At 49.5% G+C, this 13,571-nt stretch overlaps 3 protein-coding genes and 1 non-coding gene across 5 annotated transcripts in view; 1 reads left to right on the top strand and 3 right to left on the bottom strand.

The window, feature by feature from the left end:
• The window catches only part of SEC13 (SEC13 homolog, nuclear pore and COPII coat complex component), an 8,752-nt gene extending 7,843 nt beyond the window's left edge, over positions 1-909 (bottom strand). Inside the window, exon 1 of the mRNA XM_057383101.1 lies at positions 900-909. Within this exon, the coding sequence (XP_057239084.1) occupies positions 900-909 (10 nt within the window). The remainder of the gene's footprint in view (positions 1-899) is intronic.
• A 292-nt stretch (positions 910-1,201) lies between these two features.
• LOC130583621 (cullin-associated NEDD8-dissociated protein 1-like) lies at positions 1,202-12,061 on the top strand. 2 transcript variants are annotated; one of them, XM_057383106.1, is made up of 15 exons: positions 1,410-1,474; positions 2,122-2,192; positions 2,678-2,832; positions 3,247-3,370; positions 4,011-4,267; positions 4,847-4,952; positions 5,690-5,835; positions 5,998-6,290; positions 6,662-6,803; positions 7,270-8,775; positions 9,132-9,227; positions 9,638-9,807; positions 9,915-10,079; positions 10,415-10,522; positions 10,644-12,061. In XM_057383106.1, exons 2-15 carry the CDS (start codon positions 2,152-2,154, stop codon positions 10,869-10,871), a joined length of 3,537 nt encoding a protein of 1,178 aa, XP_057239089.1. In that variant the 5' UTR covers positions 1,410-1,474; positions 2,122-2,151; the 3' UTR covers positions 10,872-12,061. The 2 variants fall into 2 exon arrangements, with proteins under 2 accessions (XP_057239090.1, XP_057239089.1); XM_057383107.1 differs by lacking the exon at positions 2,122-2,192 and having other exon boundaries at positions 1,202-1,474.
• Positions 12,062-12,102: 41 nt separating this feature from the next.
• The window catches only part of RPL32 (ribosomal protein L32), a 2,236-nt gene continuing 767 nt past the window's right edge, over positions 12,103-13,571 (bottom strand). The window contains exons 2-4 of the mRNA XM_057383108.1: positions 13,223-13,323; positions 12,842-13,023; positions 12,103-12,280 (exon numbers count right to left, since the gene is read on the bottom strand). Of these exons, the coding sequence (XP_057239091.1) occupies positions 12,151-12,280; positions 12,842-13,023; positions 13,223-13,318 (408 nt within the window). The 5' untranslated portion in view covers positions 13,319-13,323 and the 3' untranslated portion in view covers positions 12,103-12,150. The remainder of the gene's footprint in view (positions 12,281-12,841; positions 13,024-13,222; positions 13,324-13,571) is intronic.
• Positions 13,388-13,523, bottom strand: LOC130583635 (small nucleolar RNA SNORA7). The gene has a single exon (XR_008966443.1). It is a non-coding gene; the product is annotated as a small nucleolar RNA SNORA7 (small nucleolar RNA).

Genomic DNA, 13,571 nt, shown 5'->3' with positions numbered 1-13,571 from the left:
AAATTGGATGTGACCAGCATCGAGCACATGTCATGTCACAGTGATTTCTGCAGGGCCATTTCCTCTCAGCACATGGGCAAACAGGAGCTGTTACATGGGCAGGTTTGAATTGCTCCACCTGTTACACGAGCAGGTTTGAATCGCTCCACCTGTTACACGAGCAGGTTTGAATCGCTCCCTCCTCACAGAGGGATCTGTTTGTGAGATCCTGCAGTTCTGGGCAGGGTGGCAGCATGCAGCGAGTCCAGAGCTGCCGCACAAGGCTCTGTTCAGCTTGTGGCCATAATTGGTCATGCTGCTTTGACAGAGACACTGAACTCCACGGTGCAGCTGAAGAGCTCTTGCAGAATCAGAAATAGATTGCACATTAATGTCTCAGGGCACATTACTTTCTCACTCCAGATTTCAGGCTGGCTGGGGAGCACCACAGCAGTCCCTCCTTCCAGATGTATCTCATTGCTGCTTAGGAATGGGCTTGCAGATTGAAGCYTCAAACGTTGACCTGTGCATGAGAGCTCTTATGTGCTGAATAAGTGACATCAGAGCCTAATTTAAAAAGGAGCTGTCATTTGGCAGCAAGRGAGAAGGACTTGGTTCCTGTTAGACATCCATCCTGTGCAGGGCTAACATTCCAAAGCAGCTAATACACGATAGCAACACTGAGTTTTCTTAGAACCTCAGACTCTTATACCAGCACTTCTTTTGCACTTTCTCCTCCCAGCAGATAGATACTTTCCAAAATTCTCAGTATCCATTTTGCCAGTGTCTGGCAAAATGTTAGAAAACTGACTTTCAGTTGGGTCTTTGTTTTTCTTTCTTAGCTGGAGTGATAAATTCTCAATTGGTTTTGCTCACAGCAATCCAAATATAGCCTCGTGCACTTCTGAGGTGTAGTTTACATGGAGTCATGACTTTATTCTTAATTTTGGAGTGATAGTGGAGTCATACTATCAGTGCTAAGTTAACCAGAAAGAGAAGAGCTAGATGCATTCTTAGACCCCAAACTGCTTTTCCTAGACTGGACAATTGGTGAAAAAATGCATCGTGTTTTTTTTCAGCATAATTAACCATCTTCATTTAGTTGCTGAGAGAAAGTACACATGCTGGGTGCCACTTTCAGAGTTTTTGTTCAACTGACCCGTGTTAATAGTTACTTGCTTGTAGGATATAGTAATTTTCCTTATTCTTCAGGACAGTGTTGTAAGCTACTCTTTGAAAGTGTGTTTTMTTACAAGCACCAGTTGCCAAGTTCTGCTGTTCCAGGTGATGCAAAGGTGACACATTTGTATTTGTWCATCAGCCAATCCACTTTTTCCCTGTGTCCTTTCAGGTTTATGGCCACCAACGACCTGATGATGGAACTGCAGAAAGATTCAATAAAACTAGATGAAGACAGTGAGAAAAAAGTTGTAAAAATGCTTTTGAAATTGCTGGAGGACAAAAATGGGGAAGTACAGAACCTTGCTGTTAAATGGTAAGAGCCTGGGCAGTARTAGCCATGTTCCCTGGCACTAATGAAGCCATCCCAGACTGCAGAAAGTGTGTGAGGGTGGAGCCTGGCCCTTGACACCTCTCTCAAACTCCTCTGCAAGGGACTTTGCCCTCTCCTGCCAGGCACTGCACTTTCTCTGTAGACACTCACAAGGGTGAGTACACAGATACCTTTGTAAGCAGCAAGAGATGATTTTAGAAGGACTTCAGTGTTCATATTATGAACCTCACCACATGGAAAGCACACCCCTAAGATTTTATTTCTTCAGCGAGAAGCCCAGTTTAAAATTTTGGTCATCAAGCTTCTGACCTCTCTCAGGCTTGAATCCAATGCTCAATTTCTCCATGGTTCTGTGTTTGATAGCAATGGTGCTAAACATTTACAGCCCTTGTGACTTTTTAATTTCAGATCCAAATCCTTCTCTTCAAGCACATTTTCATKGAACTTTATACTGCACTTGGATTTTTCCCCTGCCTTGACTCTGAGTGCAGCCTGGGCTGTTGAYCTGCCTTTGACCAGTCCCATATTTTTAAAATCCAAATGAACAAAAGCAGCAGGTTCCTCTATTAGTGAGCCCTCTGATGAAGGGATCTTCCTGCTGACTTGTTCTTTCCCRTTTCTTTCCCCAGCATGGCTAAGTGGGAGTGTTCAGTCTAGAAATGCCATTGAATGGCTCAGTTCACCCCAGGGCTCCAGAAAGGTGGGCCATTTAAAGACAACTTTGAGTTCCTCTATTTTTCCTGCTCTGGATCCTATTCATGTTACCTTCTTTTCAACGCATGTTGCTTCTATCCCTGTTCTTTCCCTGTTACCTTTTCTTTTTTATTCCCACTGTACTGACTTTTTTTGTTCTTGCTTCTGTCTCTGCCTGATTTGGGTTGGTTTATTCTGGGTTTTAAAGCAATAAGTTGGGCACTGAGCAGAGGACCAACTTCTTTGCCTGTTTACCTCTGGCTGTATCTTCAGTAAGTCCATACTCATTGCAATCTCTCATCCATCCACAGTGGGATAATGAGGAGGCTTTAAAATGGAACCAGGAATATTTCCTTTCTTTGCTTAAGGAGGTGCTTAGAAGAGAATGTTAGTCATTTCCAGACAGGTTCTCTAAGAAAGAGAAATGTGATGGTTTGAAGGACACGGGGAGCTGGATTAGGCCCTTTATCCTGACTGGCTTCTCTTCTGCAGCCTGGGCCCGCTGGTTGGCAAAGTGAAGGAGTACCAGGTGGAGACAGTTGTGGACACACTCTGTACAAACATGCTGTCAGACAAGGAGCAGCTGCGGGATATCTCCAGCATCGGCCTCAAAACTGTTATTTCTGAGCTGCCACCAGCTTCCACAGGTACACTGTCTGTCCCTTTTGTCACTGAGGAACAGGGAGCCCCAGCCTTGGGCAAATGGGGGAAAACATTACAGTTCTGACCCTAAAAGTTACCGATTCTTTACTCATCTGCCAGAGGACAGTTAATGAAATCAGGAGGAGAGACAGTAGAAGCTGAGGTACCAACGTGATGCCAGATGGAATGGAATGAAAAGTCGAGCTGTGTTTGGAGCTATGTATCCCAAAGTGCATCAGCTTTTCAGGGGATACCTGAGGCTCCTAGCAATAGGACTTTCCTCTGCAGACATCTTATGAATCTGTCCTGATTAGATCCCCAGTGGTGATTTCTGTTTTCAGTGTAGAAGGGATTGAATGGTTCCTAGCAGCAAAAAGACTCCTTGTTAACTGACAGCAGGGAAAAATATCTCTTTGCAGGCTCCACCATGACAGCAAATGTGTGCAAGAAGATCACAGCCCAGCTGACAGGAGCCATTGGCAAGCAAGAGGATGTGTCCGTGCAGCTGGAAGCTCTTGACATCCTGTCAGATATGCTGAGCAGGTACCAGAGGATTTCCTTCTGGCAGTTGTGTATGGCAGGGGGCTGCAGGGATGTGTCTGCTTTTGATTTCTTTATTTCCCTAATCCTGTTACTGGGACTTAAAAGCACAGAATTTGGTTGGCCGCTCCTAGGGAATATCTGAGTAGAGCAGGTCCCCAGCAGGGATAAGAGATGAAATGCCAAACCTTTCTGTACTTGGGAGTGACAGTGCCTCTGGTGATGGATCCCACAGAAGCTCAGCTCACACAAGKGTGGAAGGGTGAGGGCAAAGCAGGGAGGTTTATTTTAGCTCAATGAGCTGATCACACTTGTTATTTTTTTTTTCCTGGCTGCCTCTCTCTTGTTGCATAAGTCAGAGTGACAGTGTCAGATGTCTTCTGCATGCAGGAAATTATTAACACACCCTTGGGTCATCCAGAAGGACACAGTCAAAAACGCCTCTGTGATGGAGACAAATAACCTCTCCCTATGTTTTACAGACCAAGTCAGTGTTGAGACCAAAATGACAAACCCACCCTTCTCCTCCCCCTCCCCACAGTGTGCATGAAGTCTCCAYAGCTGAAGGATTTTTGCATTTGTTGCTGCCAAGAGGGTATTATCTCTGAGTCTTTGACCTCCTGCCTTATTCTGTTCATTGMAGGTTGGGAGGAACACTGTGCTCATTCCATTCCTCCATCCTGACCTGCCTGTTGCCCCAGCTGACGAGTCCCAGGCTGGCAGTACGTAAACGGGCTATCATTGCCTTGGGGCACCTGGTCCTGACCTGCAGTGGAAACATCTTCTCAGAGCTCACAGAGCACCTGCTGACTGAGTTGAAGAGGAACGAGTCTACATCTGCCACCAGGACGTACATTCAGTGTGTGGCTGGCATCAGCAGGCAGGCCGGGCATCGCATAGGTACGATGAGCAGCTTGAAATGATGCTGGGACATGTACATGCAGTTTAGAGCAGCTCCTCTTAGTGGTAAAGGAAGAGTTCTCATTAATCCTAATGTATTAGTGTTTGTGATCCCCTCTGTGGTCCTGGCCTGGTTCTCTGATCTCCACTTAGAAGGGAGGGGACACTAGAACATCTCTCTGTGTGCCCTTTGCTAGTGACTTCACCTCAAGATCTTGCAGCACTTCCCTGGTTTGAATTAACACCCCTGTGAACTAGGTCAGTGGATTCACCCCTTCTTAAAKGAGAGAAATGGAGGGCAGCATATTGTATTACTTGTCTAAAAGGCTGCCAGAGTTGAGATTAGGTCACAAGAGATCTCTAGTCCTAGCTCTTCCCATGACTGCAGTGCCAGCAAGAGGCTGCAGACAGGGAGCAGGGGTTGGTTGCTGGTTTTGGTGGGCTGCTGGCTCCATGCCCATGAGGTCTGCAGCATGAATGCCCTACCAGGACAGGAAGGAAGTGGCAGGTGGCTGAGCTGACAGCCAGGTTAGTGAAGCAGGAGTGGTTTTACATTGCTGCTTGCTTTCTCTTTCCCAGGAGAACACCTGGAGAAGATAATTCCTCTGATTGTTCAGTACTGTAACGTGGATGATGACGAGCTGCGAGAGTACTGCTTCCAGGCCTTCGAGTCCTTTGTGAGAAGGTGTGTGCCCTTGGGGACATCTCTGCACCATCCAGTGCATCTGTGGTGTTCTCCAGTGTTTACATCAGTCCTCCTGGTGTAAAATATCCTCCAAGGATACGTTCAGTATCCTTGGAGGGCCTTCCAGGATTCCTGTTGGGAAGACAGTTCACATATGAAATCAGAATTGGGCTGAAGTTATGAGCTGCTTTACCTCAGCATGTGAGGGTGTTCCTCTGTGTTGGTTTTGCAGGAGTAGGAGTTTTCCTTGGAGGGTTCCTTAGCCAGAGGCAATTYCCTTGCTCCTAGTGTGTGGGGGCAGCTGGAGGCAGGAAAGGGGGTTAAGCAGAGGAGCTGCTGARCTGCAGCTCTCCTSTTGTTTGGTCAAACATTTACTGCTTGGAAAAGGAGCCCTTCAGAACTGCTGAGGTGTTCTCCTAGGAAGGGAGGATTCAGCCAGGAGGGGTGTGTGTGAATTGACACATACAGCTGCCTYCTGGGTTAAATCACAAAGCAATGAGAAGYACCTTGAGAATGTGATTAGCKGAAGGGTGAAGGCAATTGATGTATTTCTTTGTCCTTATAAAAATTATTACATCCTCCCCATTGGAGAATGTGGCCTTGCTTCGTGCACAGCAGAAAGGAGCATCTTTGGTTCAACTGATGTTAAAACACTTTGGGATCATTTTGAGATTAATATTTGGATATTTAAAGCAGCTTAGTCTCTGATTAACCCTTGTGATTTTCATTTGTGAAAGGTGCCCAAAGGAAATGGACCCTCACATCTCAAGTGTGATGGGACTGTGTTTGAAGTACATCACCTTTGACCCAAACTACAACTATGATAACGAGGAGGAAGAGGAAGAGATGATGGAAACTGAAAATGGGGAGGATGAAGAGCAAGGTGCCTGCTTGTGAGGATGGCTGTKCTCAGCAGAACACGGGGTTAACATTTCTCCCCTTCCTGCTTTCTCCTTCTGGAGAAGGCAGCTCTGACAATCAAGTGATCCTTTATCTCCAGTTTTCTCAACATACTGCACCTTGTTTTCCCTTGTGTTGTTTCTAGAAAGTGATGATGAGTACAGTGATGATGACGACATCAGCTGGAAGGTTCGCAGAGCTGCGGCCAAGTGCCTGGAGGCCATTGTCAGCAGCAGGCACGATCTCCTGCAGGACTTCTACAGAACTCTCTCCCCAGCCTTGATAAGCAGGTTCAAAGAGAGGGAGGAGAATGTCAAAGCTGACATCTTCAGTGCTTAYATCTCCTTGCTGAAGCAAACGCTGCCCACCCAGAGCTGGCTGCACTCTTCTGATGCCTCTGGCAAGGATGACATTCCCCTGACAATGCTTCAGAACCAGGTGTGTGAGCCRGTGGTGGCTGGGTTCAATCCCACWGCARTGAGAARTACCTTGAGAATGTGGCTGCTGAAGGAGGCCTGGGGCAGGCCTTCAGAGGGCACAGATGCAGAGGGATTGCAGTTCCCTGTCTGTCTCCTGCCATTCCCAGGGGGAAGAGGGAATACAGGCAGCACTGTCCCTCTGCCAGCCATGGCAYATGTGTGCAGGCTGAGGCAGGGTGGCTTCTGCATGCAGCGTCTGGCTGGTGCCTTACTGCAGCTGCTGCTCAGAAAACTCAATGAATAAACTCTGCTAGACATGTGCCAGAGCGAGCTCTGAGAGAGCTGGGGTGCCTGAGATGTCCYCTTCTCATTTGCTTCTCCAAACTGCAGGTTCCCAGCATCATCAAGGCCTTGCACAAACAGCTCAAAGAAAAGAGCATCAAATCAAGACAGGGTTGYTTCAGCCTCCTGACAGAACTGGCCATTGTTCTTCCTGGCTGCCTGGCAGATCAYATCCCTGCACTTATCCCTGGTAAGCCTCTCTGTGGTCTGGGGTGAAGGAGCAGAGTTGGCAAAATCCATTCTGAGCATGTGCTCCTTGCCTGTTTCCAGCTTTATTCCTGTGAGTTATTCTGCTCAGCAGTAGGACATTCATRGGAAGTTCTGCTCTGATGTGCTGAMCATCTCCCAGATTAATTCTGGCCTCTGCACTTAAAGCCAGGATAAGAACATCAGGTTCATTTCCACTGTTCCCTGAGTAGACGCTTTTGGGAGGGTTAAGTGATTCTTTAGTTTGCACCTCCACATTTTTCTCTGAGCTCTCTGGCCTGTGGGCTTACGAAGGATCCCATTGCTGGAAGACTCAGGTCCTGCCTTTGCTTTTGGTGTGAGTGTATGGTGAAGAYGAGAAAAGTCTCCTGTGATGTCCCTGGCTGGATCAGTGAATCTCCTTCTTTGGGAAAAATACGACATCATTTTCTGTTGTCTCTCCTGCACAGGTATTGTTTTCTCCCTGGCGGATAAATCCAGCTCCTCCAATATGCGGATCGACACGCTGTCTTTCCTCCATGTCCTTYTCTGCAATCACCAGCCAGAGGTATTTCATCCTCATGTCAAAACCTTGTTGCCTTCTGTTGTGAGCTGTATTGGAGACCCCTTTTATAAGATCACRTCAGAAGCTCTGCTGGTAACTCAGCAGCTTGTGAAAGTTATCAGGCCCCTGAACAAAGCTGCCACCTTTGATGCCAAGCCCTATGTGAAGGACATTTTCACTGGGACTCTGAAGCGGCTGAAGGCAGCTGACATTGACCAGGAGGTGAAGGAAMGAGCCATCTCCTGCATGGCTCAAATCATTTACAACTTGGGAGACCATTTAAGCACTGACCTCCACCCAACYTTGAAGATATTTCTGGAGAGGCTCAAAAATGAAATCACCAGACTGACAACAGTCAAAGCATTAACCTTAATTGCTAGTTCTCCACTTAAAATAGATTTGAGACTCATCCTTGGGGAAGGTCTCCCCATTCTAGCTTCTTTCTTGAGAAAGAATCAACGTGCCTTGAAACTGAGCACTCTGAATGCTCTGGACATCCTGGTGAAGAACTACAGTGACAGCCTCAAGCCTGCCATGATTGAGGCTGTGCTAACAGAGCTCCCTGTCTTAATTACTGAGAATGACATGCAYGTGTCCCAGGTGACCATCATGTTCCTCACAACTTTGGCCAAGGTTTATCCATCTTGCATCTCCAAGATCAGTGGCTCCGTCCTTGCTGAAATCTTTCACCTTGTCCACTCACCTTTGCTTCAAGGAGGGGCCCTGAATGCCATCACTGAATTCTTCCAAGCACTGGTCCTCACAAAGACGGCTGCCATGGGGTACCCGGAGCTGATGAAGCAGCTCACAGCACCCGTTTACTCCTCRGGCCCGGCCGGGGCCTCGCCAACGTTGCACAAACAGGCGTATCACTCTGTGGCCAAGTGCCTGGCAGCCCTGGCCGTGGGCTGCCCAAAGGAAGCCCCTGCCACAGTGAACCAGTTTGTCCAGGATGTGAAAAGCCCCAAGTCCAGCCCTGCTGTTCAAGTGCTGGCTTTCCTCTTCCTGGCAGAGGTGGGCCGCAGCACAAACCTCAGTGCTCAGAGGGAGCTCAGAACCGTCATTCTGGAAGCGTTTGCTTCCACCAATGAAGAGGTGAAATCCGCTGCCTCCTACGCGCTGGGGAACGTCAGCGTGGGCAATCTGAAGGAGTATCTGCCCTTCATGCTGAAGGAGATCGGGAGCCAGCCCAAGCGCCAGTACCTGCTGCTGCACTCGCTGAAGGAAGTCATCAGCTCGTCGCCAGCCGACAGCCTCGCCCCTTACGTGGAGGATATCTGGGCTCTGCTCTTCAAGCACTGTGAGTGCACGGAGGAGGGGACGCGCAGCGTGGTGGCAGAATGCCTGGGGAAGCTGACCTTGGTGAACCCTGCTGAGCTGCTGCCCCGCCTGAGGAAACAGCTGTCAGCAGGTAACAGGCAGGGCAATGGCCAAAGTGGGAAAATACTGCCTTTTCTGAGAATTTGTCTTGTAAAGTGCTTAGGGGTACAACGGTGYGAAGCCAGTTGAGAGGAGGGCAGGTAACAAGATGGATCTCTCTGCAAGGRGATCAGGGGAACACTGGTCTGCACAGGAGCAGGAGGGTGCTGGGAACATGGGCTACATGAGGAGATTGTGCAGGAGCAGGTTTAAACACAGAGTTGACAAGAAGAATCCTCTAYTCCCTTATCACTGTAACACTTGTGTAACAAGGCCAGATGTACCACAGTTACAGCAGTGATTTTATGTCTTCATTTTTCACTGTCTTTCTTCCCCTCTTTTTCACAGACTCCCCACATGCCCGGAGCACTGTGGTTACTGCCATCAAGTTCACGATTGCAGACCAGCCTGAGCCCATTGATGCTCTCCTGAAAGGCTGCATAGGTAGGCTTGTATGGACAGGGGTGTGAACTGGGGGCATGAGAGGCTGGSTGTTGGTAGCAGCTCAGGGATTTTCCAGTCCTGTGTGAACCTCATCTAGTCCAGTTAGTTTTTACATGTATTTCTTAGCTTTTGGGATTAAAGAGCAACACTATAACATGAGTCCTTGCAAAACACACTGATGCCTTACTCTTGAGCATGTTGCATTGATTTTTAGAGTGCTTCTGCATTTAAACTCAGAATTCAAGCTCCCCCCAAAAAGGAACTTGAGAAGTATAACCTACATGAAAAGTGTTTTATGTCCAGGGAGCCCATGCAATGGATCTGCTGTCCAGAACTGGGCTTTCTGTTTCAGACAAGTTTGATCAGTTTGATTTGGCTGCAGGACTGACTGATGCRTTCTTATCCCACAGGTGACTTCTTACAAACTCTGCAGGATCCAGACCTGAAYGTTCGCCGTGTGGCTTTAGCCCTGTTTAATTCTGCTGCTCACAACAAGCCTTCTTTAATCCGGGATTTACTGAATGCAGTCCTACCCAGCCTGTACAATGAAACAAAAGTCCGAAGGGAGCTCATTCGGGAGGTAACTGCTGAGCTGGGGGCCACATGGTGACTTGCTGCTGGTGAAGCTAGATAGAGCTGTTCTCTGTCTGCTCTTTGATGACTGCTCTACTGCTTGTCTTGGTTCAGGTAGAGATGGGGCCATTCAAGCACACAGTGGACGATGGCCTTGATGTGAGGAAAGCTGCTTTTGAGTGCATGTACACCTTGCTGGAGAGCTGCCTGGACCGGCTGGACATCTATGACTACCTGAACCATGTGGAGGATGGGCTGAAGGATCACTATGACATTCGGGTAGGTGCTGTGCCCTGACTGATGTGATTTTCTRTGGGCCTGAGCTGCAATCAAGCAGTGTATCACCATAGCCCCATGCTGAGCAGGGCTGTACCCCCTGGGCTGTCAGCCCTTTGCAGACACCTGCAGCACTGCACACACCTGGGCCAGCTGCAGCTCCAGCCCACTGGCTGCTAGCGGTGCATTTCCAGTACCACCAAAGCTCTTAGCAAAGCCCCTTGCACAAGTGCAGAGAGCTCCCAGGGTGTGGGTACAGCTCAGTGTGTCAGCAGAGCAGGCCCAGCTCTGAGCTGGCCCACAGAGAACCAAGAGCAGTTTGCTTCCCTCGTGSCCAGATGCTGACGTTCATCATGCTGGCGCGGCTCTCGGCACTGTGCCCCCACGCTGTGCTGCAGCGGCTTGAGCGGCTGATGGAGCCCCTGCGGGCAACCTGCTGCACCAAGGTAAGAGAGCAACGGGAGGGGGTCCTGCTGGGCTGGGTCTGCTGACTCTGCTGCTATGTTGGTTCTGTGCCTCTACAGACTTTTCTAAATGCCAAGTGAAAATGGGGCTTTGCATTTGCAGGTGAAGGCGGGTTCAGTGAAGCAGGAGTTTGAGAAGCAGGATGAGCTGAAGCGTTCGGCCATGCGGGCAGTGGCTGCTCTCCTGACCATCCCTGAGGTGGAGAAAAACCCAGCAATGGCCGAGTTTTCATCCCAGATCAGATCCAGTCCTGAAATGGCATCACTTTTTGAGAGCATTCAGAAAGATTCTGCTTCCCTCCCCACCTCAGAGTCAATGGACATGAGCTAAGATGTTTTTTCCCCACCACCCTCCTGCCCTCAGGTTGCTGCAGATAGACACCAGTGGGACAAGGAGGAATAAATGCCATGGAGATGCTTTCCTGCCACAGCCAAGTCCCTGGGCAGCCCCAGGAGACACTGAGGATGATGTGTGAAATGTGCCAACTGGACAATGTGACTGGCTTGATTCAGCTGCACTGGCATCAGACACCTCACAGAACTGGAATGGGACACCCACGATCAGGGGAACACAGGCCTGTGGAGGGGAGTGGGCTGGAAGATGAGTATTCCCACCTTCCAGTRTGTTTTAAGGGTCACACAAAGCAATTGCAGTTATGGTTCTGTGAACAATGGAAACTACTTCCTCAAACACTCCTTACTGCAGTACAAAGGAAAATAGCTTTAAATGTTGTTTTTTTTTTTTAATGACTGCACATGCACTTTCTACCTTAAATTGCCCAAGAATGTATTTATAGTATTTCACTAAGTAATACAGCTAAAARCTGGAGGCCATGTCTTTATTGAGTTCATCCCACAGACCTTTTGGGAAAGGACRCTTGCACCTGCTGAGCTACAGAGGCTGCACAGGGCAAAGGAGTTGYCTGACACCTCCACCCTCCTCCTGTGGCTCCATAGTTTGGCATTTAGGCAATATGAAGCTTTGTTGCTTGGCTTCCGTATTTATGGTTTTGACTGCAAAATACCTCAGCCATCTTCTCAAGGTATGATTGGTGACTGTTTCAGTGGCAAACTCCACTTTAAGCTTTGCTTTGCACTAACACTGGCTTCTCTCTCCCTTTGAAGCACCTTGGYGTGTCACCAGCCACAAGGGTTCACTGGTCCTGGGCCCAGATCAGAATGGGGGCAGAAGTGGCAGCCAGGTGTGTAAGCACCCAGCCCATCGTGGCTGCTGTGCTCAGATCCTGCATTGTACAGGAAAACATGCCTTACAACCTTTCTTACGAGCCARCTAGAGGATGAGGCCATCATGGCCCTTGTAGCCCTGAACTGTTCTGTGCTTTCTTTTCTTTGACAGAGTGGTTGATGTGAAGAGTAGTTATAGTGCTGTGTGAAAGGCTATCTGTTGTCTGGGTGGTAGAAAATAAAATAAACTTGTGAACCTGCATGCCCGAGTTCACTGACCATCACCATGACACTGCTGCTAGAGCAGAGCCGGGGCTGCCAGAGCCCTGGAGCCAAACACAGGCTGCTGCCCCTCCTCTGCCCATGCAAAACAGCACCCAAGTTGGACAAACATTTTATTAAATACATCTGGGCTGCAGAGGCTGTTACTCGTTCTCCTCGCTGCGCAGTCTGGCATTGGGGTTGGTGATCTTGATGGCAAGCTGTGCAGCTCTTTCCACAATCACCTTCCTGTTCTTTGAGGACACGTTGTGGGCGATCTCTGCACAGTACGACCTGTTGGATGGAGAGAGTGTTTGGGGCTTGGCTCCAGCACCACCAAGAGCAAAGCCTCTGGAGCCAGCCCACCATGGGAAAGCAGTTGGAGCTGTCCTGACAGCAGCACTTGGACACACAGGGCACAGGGGCACCACTGCACAAGCACTGAACCACAACTGCCACCCCTCACCAAGCCTGACCTGTCTGGCCTGAAGCAGGAGCTCCCCTCCAAAACAGCTCAGCTTTTCTTGTGAATGACTCGGTCACAGGCAGTTTTCAGCAGTGTTAATTATTGTTATTACTTTGTGAAAAGAAGCATTGAAGATCTGTGCCCAGGTCTAACCTGGAGYCCCAGTTTTGACCACAGTTACCTGTGATGCAGCACAGCCTCGTTTGCCACTGTTGTGTATTTCTGCCAAGGGGAGGTGGTTGCCAGCCCCAAGGCCTCTCTGTGTCCTTACCCTCCAGTGGCACTGAGGGAACCGTGATGGCATTTGTGCTTTTGAGAGCAATGGGTTCCCTCGTGTCACCCTCACTGTGCCCCTCTCCCAGACACGAGTACAGGTCCCACACACTCACTTGTTGCTCATCATCAGCACTTCCAGCTCTTTCACGTTGTGCACCAGGAACTTTCTGAAGCCCGTGGGCAGCATGTGTTTTGTYTTCTTATTGCTGCCATAGCCGATGTTGGGCATCAGGATCTGCCCCTTGAAGCGCCGGCGCACTCTGTTGTCGATACCTCTGGGTTTGCGCCAGTTGCGCTGTGGAAATGCAGAGAAGAGTTACAAAATGAGATCACCCTCAACACACCAGGCCTGAAGGCTCAGTGCACCGACCAGCACAGATTCTCCCTGCCCAGCTRCTGCAGCTTTGGCACTATCTTGCTGAGCTTCCCTTCATCACCAACGCCAAAGGTACCCCCAAAGTTCCTGTTCTTGGGAACCTGCAGCARCTCCTCACCTTGATCTTGACATAGCGGTCAGACTGGTGCCGGATRAACTTCTTGGTTCTCTTCTTGACGATCTTGGGTTTCACGAGCGGCCTGAGGGCGGGCATGGTGGCTGCGGGACAGAGTGGGGTGAGTGAGTGGCACAACCGCGGTGCGGTGCAGCCCCCCCGAGCCGTGCGTGTCGCAGACTGCCTTCCCTCGCGGGCCACGCCGGGCCGGAGAGGGAATGGGTTTTCGTCTGCTGTGGCTCTGCCTCCCGCCTCCGAAGCTGGCAGAGCACTGGCAGCTCTCCAGATGCGATCCTGGGAGGTGCCGCGGTGTCATCCCCGCGCTCCTCCCGCCCGGTGCCCGGTGCCGCGC

This window comes from Malurus melanocephalus, unplaced genomic scaffold (genome assembly GCF_030028575.1).
Source record: "Malurus melanocephalus ecotype Western Australia unplaced genomic scaffold, MMel_1.1 scaffold_607, whole genome shotgun sequence".
NCBI classification, from domain to species: Eukaryota; Metazoa; Chordata; class Aves; order Passeriformes; family Maluridae; genus Malurus; species Malurus melanocephalus.
This window is presented reverse-complemented; position numbering and strand designations above follow the sequence as displayed.